The following is a 16,722-nucleotide window of genomic DNA, read 5'->3' as shown; positions in this document are numbered from 1 at the left end:
TGAGAATTCATTCTGGTTAAGGTCATTGTTGTCTGATTCTTTGCTCCTTCACAAGGATGGCTTGTTAAAACATACAACCCAAGCTTTAGCACCGTCCAGCAACATTCAACAATGCAATTTTGTTGTGTTGATGCTTGCGGCCTACGTGCAAAATGGATGTAACGAGGCTTGCGCCCTCACAGATTGAATGACGAAATCATGGTTTTATCAAGTGTAAGTAATATATACAGATCTGTATCACATTTACAAACTCGGGGCAAAGCCGAGAGTGTGTAAATGTGATACGGATCGGACGGGAATATTGTAGATGACTTATTTAAACGTCAGCATTTAGGTGTTCATGTACATTAGGTATTTTTGGTGATTCAAGACATTTTTAACAGGGAAAATCGAAAGAAACGTTTTTTGTAAATGACGCGAAATCTGTCAGATATACAGATATTCATTAATAAAACATTTCTTTTGTTTCCCATCATGAATTATTAATAAGTTTATAACGTTGCATAGAGATCAACCTCGCCCCAGGTCCTCGGGCTAAAAGAAACACGTAAAAAGAGACATTGATGGCACCGTTGTTTTGATACATTATTAAAAGAGAACTTAACAGCTGCTAGAAATAAAGGTAAATTAACCACGGCAAGAAAGATTTTACGAGCTGAAGTTTCGAGAGTTAGCCCCATTCTCGTCACCAGAGCCTTGGATCGACCCAAGGCTCTGGGAAACTCTACGCAGGAGAACTCGTATAGCCAAAAACAGGCTATTGGAACCTTACGGCACCTGCTCACTCCTCGCGCTAACATGAATGTACCAATTAGAGACGTTTTTGATTGTTCTTCACCAATGAGAAGACTCTTTGTTTCAGGGTTCTCCAAAAGGTCTTTTCTCGCTCAGTCAAGAGACGAATTCTGGAGTCGAGATTGGAGTTAGCCCTTCGTACTGCTCTGACATGGGCTCGAAACATCAGCTTGCAAGTCTCTCTTTCTGTTGTTATTTTTTCGTTCATCGTTCGAGATGAAACCAGATTTTCCTGTTTTAATCCCTTACGGAAGAAGCAGACACGTTCATTCGCACTGAATGAATAACGCCTTCCCGTCTAGATTTTAAAATTACTCAAGGTGCACTCATAGTTCTTTATGCGCTAATGCCATGCATTACAAAATTTAAAATATATTATTTTTGATAAAAGCGTGACGACAAAGCCAACCAACTTGAATTTCTGGTCGCTTTCTTCTGGTTATCACTGTTTCATCTTCTTCAGTTTAACCTCAACACTGACGCCATTCTTGAGATTTAAAAATTGAACCAATTTGCTTTCACCGGATTCATCACGAACCCACACGTTGGCTTTGTAGCAATCCGGATCTCCGTGGGTTTGGGCATAGACGACACTCTTTTCCACCTCTTCTCGCAACTTGACCTCTACTTTTCTCTCCTCACTTGCCGAATGATACCTTTCTTCTTGCTTCGCATCATTGGAATTTGTCATTGTTGTCGTTGTTTGGAGATTCAAGCCCGGAATGCTTATGCTGAGGTAGATGTAGTCAGTCGTGTTTTCAACCATGATAAGAAGATTTTCACTGTTAACTTCCTCGATTGGACCACCGGCTGGAAGGGTAAATTGGTCCCTAAAAAGAACGTAGCCAGTCACACTGTGGGTGAGACTCGACCATGATCTTGGTGACTTTAGAAACTTGACGACATGGCCTTGGCGGTTGTTTAGCAAAACTTCGTAAACTTTACTTCCAGCGGTATCTTGAGCCGTTGCTAGGTCTGTTAATGCCGAATGGTATGTTGGTGTTGGTATCAAAACAGCAAATTCGTACTTGCCGTTGTTTGGAGAACTGGTGTGATTGAACCAAGCCGTGCCATAGCGACCCGAAGTATCGCTTTTGCCATCTTCGGTCTTGGAGTTCTGATCTTTCACGTGAACTCTTAACATCGACTTGCTCGAACTTGGAATGTAATAAAGATTCCCTTTTGTGTCTGTGAGCTTTGTGTAACTATTTCTAGAGGACGGTGCGGAGTCACCGCTGAGGGAGTCCGAGTAGGTTTTATCGACTCCGTTCACCTTGATTTTCGATGAGGGGTCTCCGCTGAACAGTTTGTCTTGGAAAAGAGTGGTTTGAACTATTTTGTTATTAGTGTTTGTTGCCGTGATGTGAGTTCCTAGGCTCACGATCAAGTTTTCAAAAAAGAAAAATGATTTTTTGAACTTAAACGAGATGCTATGACGCCAATCTGTAGAATCAAACTCATAATCAGGCTGATCGAAAGCCATGCCGAAAATTCCGTTTTCTAAAGGATATGTTCCTTTAAACGTCAGACCCCCAGCTAGCTCCTGTTTGTTGTAAAACCTCCTTTTATCAATGGTTAAATCGTCAATATTTGGGGTCCCAAGGGCTATAGTTGTGGTTCCGGGAACTTTAGCCCAGTCCCATCCGTTTTCAACGTCGTGAACGTTTAGAATCGCTTCGCTGTTAGCAATCAGGAGTGCTCCATGACTAGCGAACATTCCGTAGATGTTTTCCTTGCCCGGTTTACTTTCGTAATCCCAAAGAAATTTGTTAAACCCTTTAGCTGTTGCCACCCAATCTTTACGACGATGTATCGATAAAACCGCGTAGTTCTTCGACCAGTGACCTTCGGGAGAGGGCTCCGCAGAAAAACCTTTTGTCGCAGATGTAGTCTGCACCTTGAATATCAATTGAATTTCAAGTTAGTAGTACTAGTAGTACTAGTAGTAGTAGTAGTAGTAGTAGTAGTAGTAGTAGTAGTAGTAGTAGTAGTAGTAGTAGTAGTAGTAGTAGTAGTAGTAGTAGTATAGTAGTAATTTTTAATTACCCAAATTGTTAAAAAAATTAAAGCTGCTCAAGTGCACAAAATTCAATTATGACAGAACACCTTTCCAATGCTTTTCAGGTTATTTTTTAAGGCCCATTTTGGACTTGGCTTAGTTGGAAAATAAGATACCTTGTAACAAGCGACCCCTCAAAAATAATCACTCAATTTTGACACCAAAGTTCATGATCATTCACTTGAGTAATCGTGTCTAGCGAAGGATAGAAAGGATACACAGGGACTGGTCGATTTTTCTTCATATCATTCATGTATGACACTGCAATCAAAACTAGCTGAACTTTGGAAGCAGCTGAGCTGAGCTGTCACCCTTTTGATGTCTTCTTCTTTCTTTTCCTGAGGGTGGGATGGAGCGAATAGACGCATGAAGAAGAATTCGATAAATTCCAGTATTTGAACAATCAAACCCAACGAAAAGCAAAAGGTGCAGCGGTGTTGGATATCACCATGCACCGCATAAGCACAATTCTCATGATAGTGTCATTCCACGGAAAGTACCAGAACTCGTTCTTTTTTCACCTTCTCTTCTTCAAATCTTCTTATTCAGACAGGGGTTTTTCATTGACAGTGATGCTAATTCACATGCGAAAGGCAACTATTACATCCTGATAGCTGTGGTCAATTGACACCATATCATGGAAATGTCCCACATTATATTACCTCTGGATGTTGATCTATCTCCAATGAATCGTTGTATCCACCCATTCAAACAAAGGAACGTTGCTGCCACATCAGCGTGCAGCTTCATAGTTAAGAACTCGAAAATATCTGTGATATCTAAGGTTATAAAAGCTTATCAGCAAAGGGCCGGTTAATTAGACAAAGTCTCCAGGTATACACCATCATACTGGTTTTCAGTAATCATTTTACCGCCAGAACTCATCGGACTGAAGAAAATTGTTTTAAGTAGGCAATATAATGCTTTCCATCTTTGATCTTGACTCTTCGATTCCATGCTGTTTTCGCCAACGATTATAGCATTTGTATCTGTTGCCAATAAAATCCGTTCTCAGGTTGAATCCGTTTTGAACAAGGTTAAATCGGTGATCCTCATTTACCTAGGTTCAATACGCACTCAGATGAACTGAAGAAACATTTTTGGAGCCTAAATTAAGGATAGAGAAAATTTAGGTCAGGTTAGGATTAGTTTTGGTTATTATACATGGATAGTCATTTGACTTATTATGCAAAGTAAAAGTAAAAAATGTTCGTCGTTGTAGTGCAATGATGAAGACACAGGACAACAGATCTGGAGTGTAAATTGAATTGAATTCGAGGGTCCGAGTTCGAGTTTCGGTAAGAGCATGGTACAGTTCTTTGATCCCTTACTATGTTTTACCATTGATAAGTGAATGAATTCACGAAAAGATGATATAAAACCTTGTTAATAAGAAGATGTGATGAGATGGGTAACGCGGTGCTTGAGGGAAGGTATTGCTGTTTTCAGTCCTATTTGGAGGGTTGATAGCTGCTTTAACAATCAACCTAGGTAAAATGAGGATCACCAGTTTAACGTTACCCTGGAAAAAAACGGATACAACCGGAGAACGGATTTGACCGGTAACATAAATACTAGGACTGGTCAAATTGAAAACGACTTGAAACCTGGTTTTAATTCTGTTTAACTTATCACCAAAAACTTTTATTTTCGTTTGTGCCTCGAAAAATATGACAACCAACCGCATTGACTTGCTTGATATAAGCGATCTCTAATATATCAAAACTGTAACCAGTTTCGTTTAAAAGTGACCATTAAGTGCTGAAAATATCATTATAAACAAATCAGCTGCACTTACTTTCTTCATTATGTCTAAGGCTCCTAAGGTGTTAAAATAGTTCTTGTTTCGTGTAATTTTCCCGTCCCTCAAATACGCTATCACGTCTGGGTCACTCTCGTCGTATAAGCGCAAAAACATCCCTGGTCTCTTCAAATCAGTTACAGTTATTCCTGATTGCACCGTTGTGGTGGGAGGATTAGAAACGCTGGTGTAGGCATATCCTGGCAATAGGGCCTTGATGAGCACCTTATTGAAGTAATTTGGAAAGCGCCCATTCACACTGTTTGGTGTGGAATATTTGGCCGATATAAGACGCATCGTTTCAAGTCCTCGCCTGATGTTGTTAACCGATGTTGGCGACAGGGAAAATTCAGTTCCATGAAGAAGGTATTGAACCAATGCTGCATTGTGTAAGGCTTGTGGAACATAGGCGGACCCATAAAACGCTTTGTGGTGATGTCCGGTGTAATCGGGTTTCATAACTCCTCCAAGGCCCTCGTTTATAGCCATTGCGTTATCCAACCATTTAACTAGGGCTTCCATGTCTCTTATTCTTGCTTTACTCTCTGCATCCGTATCCTTTGGCATCGTTAGTACTATAAGAATTCTAAAGAGAACTATACTGATCATGCGGTCAGCAGTTGTCCCTTTAAATTCGAATGCTGGTGATTGATAAACCTCTCCAAAATCGTTGTACCATTTGGCTGTGTTGATAAGGTCCTCCAATCTGCTTTTGTTTGTGGCCATACTCAGTGAGTCACTGATGAGAAAGAGAGTGTGCGAGAAGCCGGAGCCGACTCTGTTCATTTCGTGGTCCAATGAGCCAAGGCCACTTCCGTCGGCGAATCCTTGATCTTTCACTAAATCGAGAATGCTGTTGATTTTGCTTAATCGGTGAAGATTAAGAGCTTTGATGGCATCTTTTACTTGATCAGCTTGAAGGCTAGGTGAAGTGGGAAGAAAGTCTTTGAATACTTCTTGCATGGCCTGGTGGCCACCTGCGATGGCTTCGTATGCAGTGTTCTTAACAGATGCTTCAGGAGAATTGAGGTTATTAAGTTGGTTTGAAACAGTGCTGTCTATTTCGGGAGTACGAGATCTAAGATAATATTCAACTGCCAATGGCAAAAGAATGTTGGAAATGACTTCACTAAACTTTTTTTCATTTCTGCAGTTTCTGCAGAACAAAGGAGGTCCCACAAGTTGATTTTCTTCGAAGGTCAAAGCATCATAAGACTCGTGTGCTCGTTGAATACTTCCCAGCATAGTATTCCACCTGTATTTGAGAAAACTACCGCTTGGGAAGTTAGGGCTTGTTTTGGTTTCGTCGAGGTACCAGTTCGTGAGCCGGTTCTTAATGACATTAAAACTAGACCTTTTGTTTTCATCAATTGTCGACGGTGACGGAGGCGCGGGTTGTTGACTCCAGTGATAAGTTCGTTGCCAAGTGTTACTTGCGTCGTAGGGATCCACTCCTCTGATTGGTGGCAGTATTTTGTCACGCGACTGTTTACTAAGCCTCGATGTAAACTCCAGTAAGTCGATGTAGATAGTATCTGCGCCACTTAAGGTGAAGAGGATAACTTTGGTTGGAGCAATGCTGGCTCCTGGAGGTTTGCATTCTGTAAACTTGACCCAGATTGCTCTCCATCCTTGAAAATCAAGACTGGCTTCAAAACTGCAGATGCTTGGGTCGCTTACTTCATTTTCTTTGAATTGGATTGACAGGGATTTTCCTGGAGACGAACTTTCTTTGTAGAACCAAACTTTGACACCACCACGCTGAAGCCATGCAGTAGTAATTGGATGGCCACTTGCCAGATCTAGACGCAGACTCGAGGGAGAGTTCGAGGTTGCTTGCCATTTCAACGATTTTTGTCCGAGCTTTACGGTCTTTTTGTTTGTGGACATTGTTTTCGATCCAGCACTTGATGGTGCAACCTGAAAGCAGTTTGTGTCTCTTGAATCTTCGAAATCAAAAACGTAGTCTTTCTTACAAACGGTGGAGGAAGAGGAATCTGAAAATAAAATAATAAAATCGATTTACACTATAGTCTATTCTTTCTACATAAAGTTGGGACACTGGTTCAATTTCTCGTGAGAGTGTTAGTTCTTTTTGTCGTGGAAAATGAATGGTGAAATCAAATTTATATTGAAAGCATGAACCCTTTGACGGTGACAATGTTAATGTAATGGAGCTGTGTCACAGCAGTGCGAGTTAGTGCGGTTGATTTTGTATAGTTTTACCACTTACTTGCCCCTTCTCGCTATGCAACTTAAAGTTAAACCCAGAAATTACTTTAAAACGACAGAACTTTAGTATGCTTCCTTGCGAACAAGTCATCTGTCGAGGATACACTTAAGTTACAAACAATGAAATGATTTTGGAAATGTATGAAATTTCATATACTGGAGTTGTTGAATGGACGTGAAACGAAAGTCTGAAAGATCGACTTTGTTGGATATGCAACTTTAGTAATCCAGCTGGCTGCAGGAAGCGTTGCCCATTTCTCGATCGGGTACTAGGATGAAGAAAGCCTTGCACCTGACAACGTCTGAAAAATCTAACTTGTTTAGATAGTATTGTTCATTAGGCGTGGCCGTTACTGAGTCGGCGAAGATTAACCGACGCAGCCAAGGTAGTTGTGGCCATTGTAGACTAGCACCGAGACTGACAAAATAGAAAATCCAAGTAAAAAGAGCATTTTAGTATTCAGGGCTTTGTCACAGTGGCTAGACAGCGTAGTACTCGATGAAACTTGCGCGTTCTGCAGCTAACAAATCTAGCAGCTATTGAGGCAATTTGACCGGCCGTGCTTCCATAAAATTAGGATAAATTCACTGAAGTGAAGGTTAGTAATCATGTATGGAGAAGGTCTACTGAGCTCCGATCTCGAGAAGCCATGATGTTTTTCTTCCAATGTTTGGACATGACGAGTACTTGGCTTATAACGTCCAAGTTACCCAATAAGAACGCATGAAAAGCACTAATCGCTTGTTACGTTTATAGTTACAATTCGCAACGTTTAGGAAGAAGATGGGACGGGAATTAAGTGCCCTCTCAAGGCGCCTTGGTGATGTCTTCCGAGCAGGATCCTCGCATTGCTGCTGTATGACCAGCCGATTGAATCACATCGTGACTGAGCAGAAGTCTTTAACAAGGGGCGACGACATTTTGAAGGCCAACCGAAAGAGATGACAGCCAAACACCACACGTGACTGAGAAACGAGCACAAGAGTCACGAGATATTTGATTTTGACAGGGAAAGAAAATTAGTCTTTTGTCAAAAGGTTATTTTCTTGCTTTTTGAGAGGGCGGTTGAGTGCTCGCTCCAAAATAGATCTGCAGTCGAACATGAGGATCCACTTGATCACAAGAAACCAAGATTCATTGTCTATTCATTCTCTGTAGCATTCCCGCCCACCGGTCTTTACATGTTAGCTCTACACTATCCCGTTCCACTTATCCTTCATAGTTTGCACGGTACCAAATTTCATTTGATATTGACTTACCCGAATAAGGAACAATAAACAAGAGAAAGGGCAAAAGCTGAAAAGTACACCACAGGAACATTTCCAATTTTGCTTCTCGCCAGCGTCTGTGAAAAAAAAAACATTATCAAGTAAGTACCACTACTACTACTACTACTACTACTACTACTACAACCACAACCACCACCACAACCACCACCACCACCACTACTACTATTACTACTACTCCTACTACAACTACTACTACTACTACTACTACTACTCCATAAGTCTGGTTCATAAGTGTTCATACAATCTGTCGTGTTGTCTCAGAAGCCGTTCGTCCAGTTCCTCAAGAGATAGAACAATAGTAGGTTTAGTGCTCTTTTCTTGACTTTCAGGAATTCCGAGTCGTCTTCACTAGCAAAAGGCAGCTTTTATTAAAAGTGCCCTTGAAAACAACTAAAAAGCTTTTTCATTTTTTTCTACCGAGTTTGCAAATAACTAAGGTAACGGCTATTCAAAAAAATATCATGGTTGTCCCTAGCTCTTTGCTGACTGTTGAGACGGACTTGCCACTCGACAAAATCTGTTGGTATTTTTTACGGCGACGACCCACGGGCCTTTCCGTTCATTAAGACCCCCAATGCTAAATTACCTAGCTTACAGGCACAGGACCATTATATGCTTTTAAAGAGCAAACTCATTTTCTTACTGATTAGCTACTTAATAGTAGTCTATCTAAGACAAACAACTGAAAAAACGTAAACGTAGTGAAAAGTTCAGAATATTTTTGTTGATACTAAATACGATTTGGGACCTGATATCATGGAAAATGCCCTTTAAAGACCCTCGTGTGGAACAGTGAAAAAGGGTTCTTTTCCACTAATTTAAATCTTGAGGATCAGTTAAAGTGCCTATAAACCCGAAAATTGTTTTTTTGCTTCGAGAAATCTTTGTATCGCTCTGAGCAAAATGGCGCAAAAATTTTTGTTTTTGGTTAAAACCGGAATTTTTTACGAATTTTTAAAGTGCGGTTTTCTCTGCCCACGACCGGGTAAAAGGGAGACTGGGCCTAGTGACGTAATTCCCGGACATAAGCATCAGGCAAATCAACAGAGGAGACGCGTAGTTTTGTAGTTTTCCCTGCGTGCCGGTGAAAACAATTTCTGTTCGGCTGACGTTTGTAACCAGCGTACGTGTTAATCAAGAAATGGCTTCGAACGACTTCATTCTGTCCTCCGGTTCGGATACGGAAGTTTCAGAAATGGAAGATTACGAGCTGGGAGTTGAAGGTGTTCACCAAACTCGAGCTTTGCGGCCAGCGATGAGGAAGACACGCACGAGGCATATGCTGACGATCCCCTAGCGGACGAAGAGTGGCTAGAGTTGTACTTCTTCCTTCGCTTTTGCTTTTCGCTTTCACTTTTATCGTAGAACGGTATGGGATAAAGCAGTATCCCTTTCTCTTTGCTTCGAACATTGCTACAACCGAAAACAACACATTTCTCAGGCATAGCTTCACCTCTGATAGAAGTCACAACTTGCGAAACTCACAGTCCGGGTTTTACGTCACGAATTACACTCGACCCATTCCCTTTCGGCAAGCTCACCAGCTCGGTAATGGGTTTTCCAATCTCACGTCTCCGCCATTTTGAAAATTGGTAAAAAATTCCGGTTTTAACCAAAAACAAAAATTTTGAGCCGTTTTGCTCAGAGCGATACAAAGATTTCACGAAGCAAAACAAAAAATTCGGGTTTATAGGCACTTTAACACATATGGGGTTTGAGAAAAAATTACAGAGACAGAATATCATATTTTGATGAAAGCAGAGTTGAAAGGTACAATCGCTAGCAGTCGAACAAAGGAGTTAATGGGAAATGTTCTTGTTCACTAAGCCGGAGTGCTGTAATATCTACTTGCGGACGAATCTCAAATTCGAGAATAACAGACCATTCCTCGATTTTCAGTGGCGGTAGTAAAAGAGCTTAGGGAAAGATATCTAACAGTTCAGATACGACTTCAAACACTTCACTGACCTCACCCAAAGTTTGATCCCCTCCTGATCTCAGACTGTCGAGAATTGAAAGCCTCACTGATGAATCACGGTTTTCTTGCTTTAAATATTAATTATTTACGACTGAAAATTGCTGAAAAGGTCAATGGAAAAAGAGCTTTAAAGATGGTGTCACTGGCCGGATCCTTGAACAGCTTTTCTTCATGCATTATGAAAATCCATGATGATAATTCCTTTTCTCTACTCCTTGACTTTTCACGGTACAGGTGTAAGCTTTTTTTTACGGTTTTTAGGGTCATTTTGGGGGAAATAGAGGCAAGTGTGAAAACTAACTTACCTCTGGGAAACTAGTTGCTTGGCAACGGGCGAAAGGGTAAGTGAAAGAATCGGAGTTCTAGGCAGTATTCGAACCTACGACAAAACCGACGAAAAAAGAGAGAATCTTCTGGTTCCACTCTTTGCACGTGCTTAGGGAATCTGCAAAGATTGTGAATAAAGATCAACTGAAACATGAAACTCGAAGCGACAATCGGCCGGAACGCCGAGTCTCGGTGGTGATATTGAGTCTGTTTCGATGGTTTTGTTAAGTTTTTATAGTTGTTTTTCGATTTCCCGTGGTTTCGTTTCCGTGTTTCGATAGTTTCATTCTTTGGTTTCGGCGGTTCCGGTGGTTTCGTTCCGGTGTTTCGGGTTCTTATCTCTTTCAGCAAATAATGTGAATCAATATTTTTTGAGGGTAAGGAAGTGATGTGTCCTTACAATTTCCTCGGAGGCTGAAGTCAGCTCTTATAAACGACTTAAGAGTGTGCAGTCTTCCCAACAGTGAAACTAAAATAACGGTTCACATTATCCCCAGTAATTACAGGTTGCAGCTTCTGGAACTGTGTGTTGCTGGAAGAAGGCAAAGAAGGCGTACAATTTTCTATTTAAAAAAAACGTGGTAGCGGGGAGAAAGCAATGGCTAGGAAACTTTTTAAAAAGACTAAAGCCATAATATTTTGCTTAGAAGGAGGTTGGCGGTTGGCAAGAGAAAAATTAACCTAGATGGAATATCAAATGGAAGTCAGATTGGAATTAGGAAGATCATCAATTTAGGAAAGGAAAAGGGATCCCTTTCAGTAAGCCAATAATAGAAGCTGGAGGATTAGCGTTAGATAAAGGAGTTTTCGAAGTACGGAAAAATATGCGACACTCAATTATAAGCAATTAATGTTGGTTAACGAGAAGCGCGTCCGCGCGCAAACGTGTTTGGCCACGTGCTGCCTCCCTCTCCTCCCTCACTGACCGCAAGCGCAAACATTCCGCGTTGCAGTGCATCAGTTCCTGACCTCACACAACGGGTTGCCCCTCTTTGGCCGAGAGGACTCTTCTTGGAGAGAGTTTTGAGGAGTGAAAATTTGTCAAAACAACCACGGATTTCCTGCTTTAAAGATTAATTATTTACCAAAGAAATCAGCTAGAGAGGTTAGCCGTGGAAATGAGCTTTAAAAGTGTCACAGGTAGATTTTCTGTTAATGGAAATGTTTTGAGATACCGATTGTACCGCTGAACAATTTGTTTAAGTAAAATGAAGATTCCTTTTTCTTCTAAATATGCGACACTCAATTATAAGCAATTAATGTTGGTTAACCCGAAGCGCGTCCGCGCGAAAACGTGTTTAGCCACGTGCTGCCTCCCTCTCCTTCCTCACTGACCGCAAGCGCAAACATTCCGCGTTGCAGTGCATCAATTCCTGACCTCACACAACGGTTGCCCCTCTTTGGCCGAGAGGACTCTTCTTGGAGAGAGTTTTGAGAAGTGAAAATTTGTCAAAACAACCACGGATTTCCTGCTTTAAAGATTAATTATTTACCAAAGAAATCAGCTAGAGAGGTTAGCCGTGGAAATGAGCTTTAAAAGTGTCACAGGTATATTTTCTGTTAATGGAAATGTTTTGAGATGCCGATTGTACTGCTGAACAATTTGTTTAAGTAAAATGAAGATTCCTTTTTCTTTTAAACTTTCAACACCAAAAATAGCTGGTTATTGAGTGAAGCACTACGTGAATTCAAAGTGAAAGAAAACAGTCGATCCCAGTTGGAGCCTACTCTCCAGGTAACGACCACTGAGTTTTCAAAATACCAATCGTTTAAACGTTCCTTTTCTTCAGTTCAAGATTCTGTGACAGTTTCTAGGGTTCAAACTGACATGATTTTGTTCTCTTTTTTTATCCCTTTGTAAATGACTACACGACAAGTTCATATCATCGCTTCTCCAATCTCTTCCCAGTTAATTGTATCATGTCTCATTCACCTGTCATTCTTGCTCAGGTCCCACGTGGATGAGAATCCGACAAGAAACGAAAATTTACAAACGTTTTCTTCTAAATCTTATTTTGGTTTTATTTATTTATTCATTTTTGACAACATCAAAAAGGATTTCTTCAAGAACTTATTAAGATTATGCTATCTTGCTCGTTAAAGTCAACACATCACGTCTTTGAAAACAAGCTACATCAGTCGCTACAACACGACTTAGCAAAACGTTAATGCACGTGAAAAAACGTATTTTATATAACGAAGCATTGTGGCTGAAGTTGACTCATTTTCTCGCTTTTCGACATCCAAACATAGATATCTAGTTCGTGCGGGCAAAGACGTAGAAAATAATGCATTCACCGAGGTCATCATATGGCTTGCGCCTCAGTTCAAACGATTCACTCGAACTCTACAGAACCTTTGTCTATGTGCAAAAATGTAATAAAGTTGTTGTTGTTGTTGTTGTTGTTGTGCTTTAAAGGACAAGAGCGGACAATTTCCTTTTTTAGAGTTTTCAAGCAAGTAACGGTGGACAATACTCCTGTCGGAGTACGTTGGATCAAACTGACTTAATCTCATTGGCGTGATTACAAATTGAGAAACTGAATATTTTGAGCAAGAGCCGAAACAACGTAGTTAATCAGCCTTCTTTAGGTACATTGAGAGTTTACATTTGATTGCTTCTGTTGACGGAATTCAAATACTAAGAGAGTAACGGGAAAAAATAACAGAAAAGACTGGAAATAATAAACTGGAATAGAACATGTTTCTTCGGGGATATTTAGGCCGTTATAATTGGGATCAATTGTCCTGCCTTTTGAAATTAAAGGCTTCCCTGGCCTTACGGATTGAGTCTCGATTGGAAAATGTTTCTTTTTTTAAATAGGAATTAACTGCAAGTCGTCAGAAACGTTGTGGGGAGAAGAGACAAAATGCTCTGCGACTGTAGTGGGTTTGTATTTGGTGTTAAAGTTACCTAAAGTGCGTGCGGCGGTGTTCATTAAACGGTCCTTTAAACAAAGTTTAGTGAAGGGAGTGATGGATGATAGGTCGTTATGAAAGGTATGCGTTTAGGTTGTGTTTATCTGTTAAGGTTGTAGGGTGAGTATGCGGGAATGTGTGTGGCGCGTTGTATTTGTTTAGTAATAAAATCGCGTTTGTAATCTCGTTTTAGAAGGTATGTCGTTAGTTCAGTAGCGCGAATGTTGTACGTTTCGTCGGTAGAACAATAACCTGCGATCATGACCTCCCTCCCTACTTATCAGCTTGGGGAAGGAAGGAGTAATTTTTTCTTCTTCATCGTTTAAAAAAAAATTGCCTAAAACAATTCGCCTGATCGCAGATTAGTAGAACAAATTCGTCGTAAGTGGAGTGCTAAACTGAAAGGAATGGCCTTTTTGTGTGTAGGGATGACAGGAAGAATAAAGAATATGTTGGTGTTTGTCCGTAGGTTTCCCGTAGAGGTCTGTATTTATGCTTCCACCACTACTTTAGTGTGACGTTAATGTCAAGGAAAGGAGCATTGGCCATGGTGGGAGAGTGTGAGCTGGTGAATTTGATGGTAGGGTGAATGTTGTTGACATGATCGATGAAACTTTTTCGGTTCTCAGAACTTTCAGTCCAGCTCATAAAAATGTCGTCGATGTATCTCAACCAAGTATTGGGTTGAAATGAGGCGTTCCTTAAAGATTTTGTTTCGTTTTTACGAAATGCCCAAGGAAAGGGAAGGGGGCCCATTTTGGTGCCCATGGCTGTGCCGTGGAAATGAAGGTAGTGGCTTTTTTGAAAGTGAAGTTATTCATGGTGAGATCATGCGGATGCGAACGCAGATGGGGCAAGTGGGTACGGTGTTGAGTGAGGATCAGTACGTAAAAAATGAGCACAAGCAATAACACCTTCGTTCATTGTGTGAAACATTGGTGTATAAAGATGAGACGTCAAGTGTTACCAATAATAGTTTACCAATGGTGAGGAGTTTGTTCAGAAAATCGTTAGTGTCTTTAACTAAGGATGTTAGTTTGTGGACAACAGGTTGGAGATGGTGGTCAAGAAAGTGGGATATGCGTTCAATGGGATAACTGTTGGATGAAACAATAAGGCGTCCTTGTTTACCGGGCTTGTTTACTTTGGGAAGGATGTAAAAACGTCTTGGTTTTACGTCAGGTTGTTTTTTCTTCTCGTCATTGAGGTCGTCGGTGTACATATTGTTTTTACGTAGACTGTTACTGACTCGTTTTTGTATGTCAACAGTGATGCCTTCATTTGGACGTCGGTAGAATTTAGAGTGGTTAAGATTTCTGTTGCATTCGTCAATGTACCAGGTTTTATTAATTCATAATAACAGTACCAGAACCCTTGTCTGTTGGTTTTATTACAATGTCATAACAACCTATAATCCATCACTCCCTTCCATCTTCAACGTAATAAAAGACACTACAATCGACTTCTTTCCTGTGACCGCTCCAAAAATACTTTCCTACATATACCTGTTGTGGCCTTCAGACGCTCACCTAACCTTCGAGACTTGCTGGTTACAGCTAACTTAAACCCTACTATAACTCATTCCAATTGCGCACTTCATTCCGGTTCTTTTCGCTGTGGCAAAAACTGCGCTGCCTGTCCTTAGAGTTTGCATGGACTTACCAACTATTCATTCTTCTCCACCGGCGAAACACGTTCCATTTATTCCAGCATAACCTGCGAAACTAAAAACCTTATCTACATGATTCAGTGTAACAGATGTAAACTAAAGAGGTTTAAAGGACCGCTTTATGAATACCGCCGCACTTTGGATCACCATACACCAAATCTAAACCTATTACAGTCGCAGAACAATTTTTCTCTTCTCCTCACAAAATTTCTAATAACATGCAATTAATTCCTATTTTTAAAAAAACTTTTTCCATTCGAGACTCAATCCGTAAGGCCAGGGAAGCCTTTTTAATTTCAAAGGCCAGGACAATTGTTCCGAACGGCCTAAATATCCGCGAAGAAAAATATTAGATTTCAGTTAATTATTTCCGGTCTCTTCTGGTATTTTTTCCTTTACTCTCTTTGTATTTTAGTATTAGTTGTAACTACTTTGTCGCATTTTCCAGTGTTACGTCAACATCCATTTACTATATATATAGTACGCATGCTCACTAGCCCGCTAGTTTGAGCACTCTGGCATGGCTTAGATGTACCAGATGTGTGGCGCATTTGGGGTGGTTTTATAATCGCTGCACTGCATTAATGAGGTCCAGAAGGCCAAAACAGTAAAGAATAAAAACGAAAGAAATTTAAATATAACGAAAAATACGCATAAATTAAAAGATAAAAAGCAAGTGGTAGAAAAAATGTTAAAAATGCTAAGAAAATTAGTGTTTCTTTAAGAGAATGTGATATTGTCTTGGGAGCGGGCACGAATTATTGTCCGCCGTGTGCCATGACTCCAATGTCTTTCTACTCCGGTTGATCGTTTTGTCAATGATTTTAGACTTGTTGAAGTCAATAACATGATTAAAAGTCCACGCGTGTTTTGCGACATTTGAGCCTTTAGTATAATGCTTTAAGTTCCTCATGTGTTCTTTTCTCCTAGTAGTGAAGGATCTTTTAGTTTCGCCAATGTAACTCCAGGGGCAACATGCGCATGGAATTTTATAGATGACATCGCACTGGTCCTCTTCGGCAGGTCGAGACTTAGGGATAGGGAAATGCTGTTGTAAAGTTTTTATCGTTCTGCTGGTGACTTGGATGTCATGTTCCTTGAGAATTCTTGTGAGAGGTTACGAGATGCCTTTGATGTAGGGAAGGACTGCAAAGTTGCGTTAGGGAGCTTAAGCACGCACGTTTTTGAGACGCGGACGGCAACCGGAAGAGAACATTTCGCGTCCTAGGACAGTGGTGTCTCCCAGATTTTTATACTTATCATCTCTAATGGAGAAAATATACTTAGCAATGTAAATGTAGTTGTGTAAAGACAAATTAAAAGAGAAAACAGCTCACTTCCGGTTGCCGTCCGCGTCTCAAAAATGCGCGTGCTTAAGCTCCCTATTAATAAATTAATAGTTGGGTACAGAATACGGGACATTAGTTTACCTTATCATGTTAATAATGATGGTAATAATAATAATAATAATAATAATAATAATAATAACAATAATAATAATAATAATAATAAGGGTGAGAGCAAAAGAAGATGAGAAAGTAGAAAAATATCAAGACCTTGCGAGGGAAGTTCGAAAGATGTGGGGAGTAAGAACAAAGGTGATACCCATAGTGGTAGGGGCGTTGGGAACAATACCACTGAGGTTAAAAGAA

At 40.4% G+C, this 16,722-nt stretch overlaps 1 protein-coding gene across 1 annotated transcript; it reads right to left on the bottom strand.

The window, feature by feature from the left end:
• Positions 1-1,237: 1,237 nt before the first annotated feature.
• On the bottom strand, positions 1,238-5,915 carry LOC138039918 (chondroitin sulfate ABC exolyase-like). Its single transcript, XM_068885744.1, has 2 exons — positions 4,653-5,915; positions 1,238-2,692 (listed from the first exon to the last, which is right to left on the bottom strand). Exons 1-2 carry the CDS (start codon positions 5,898-5,900, stop codon positions 1,238-1,240), a joined length of 2,703 nt encoding a protein of 900 aa, XP_068741845.1. The 5' UTR covers positions 5,901-5,915.
• Between the last annotated feature and the right edge of the window lie 10,807 nt (positions 5,916-16,722).

This window comes from Montipora capricornis, chromosome 3 (assembly GCF_036669925.1).
Source record: "Montipora capricornis isolate CH-2021 chromosome 3, ASM3666992v2, whole genome shotgun sequence".
In the NCBI taxonomy this organism is placed as follows: Eukaryota; Metazoa; Cnidaria; class Anthozoa; order Scleractinia; family Acroporidae; genus Montipora; species Montipora capricornis.
This window is presented reverse-complemented; position numbering and strand designations above follow the sequence as displayed.

Excerpts from the sequence above, each read along its gene's own strand:
- LOC138039918 (XM_068885744.1), bottom strand. The coding sequence starts at position 5,900 with ATGCTGGGAAGTATTCAACGAGCACACGAGTCTTATGATGCTTTGACC. Across the intron at positions 2,693-4,652 it reads CCTTAGACATAATGAAGAAA|GTGCAGACTACATCTGCGAC; the intron begins GTAAGTGCAGCT and ends TTGATATTCAAG.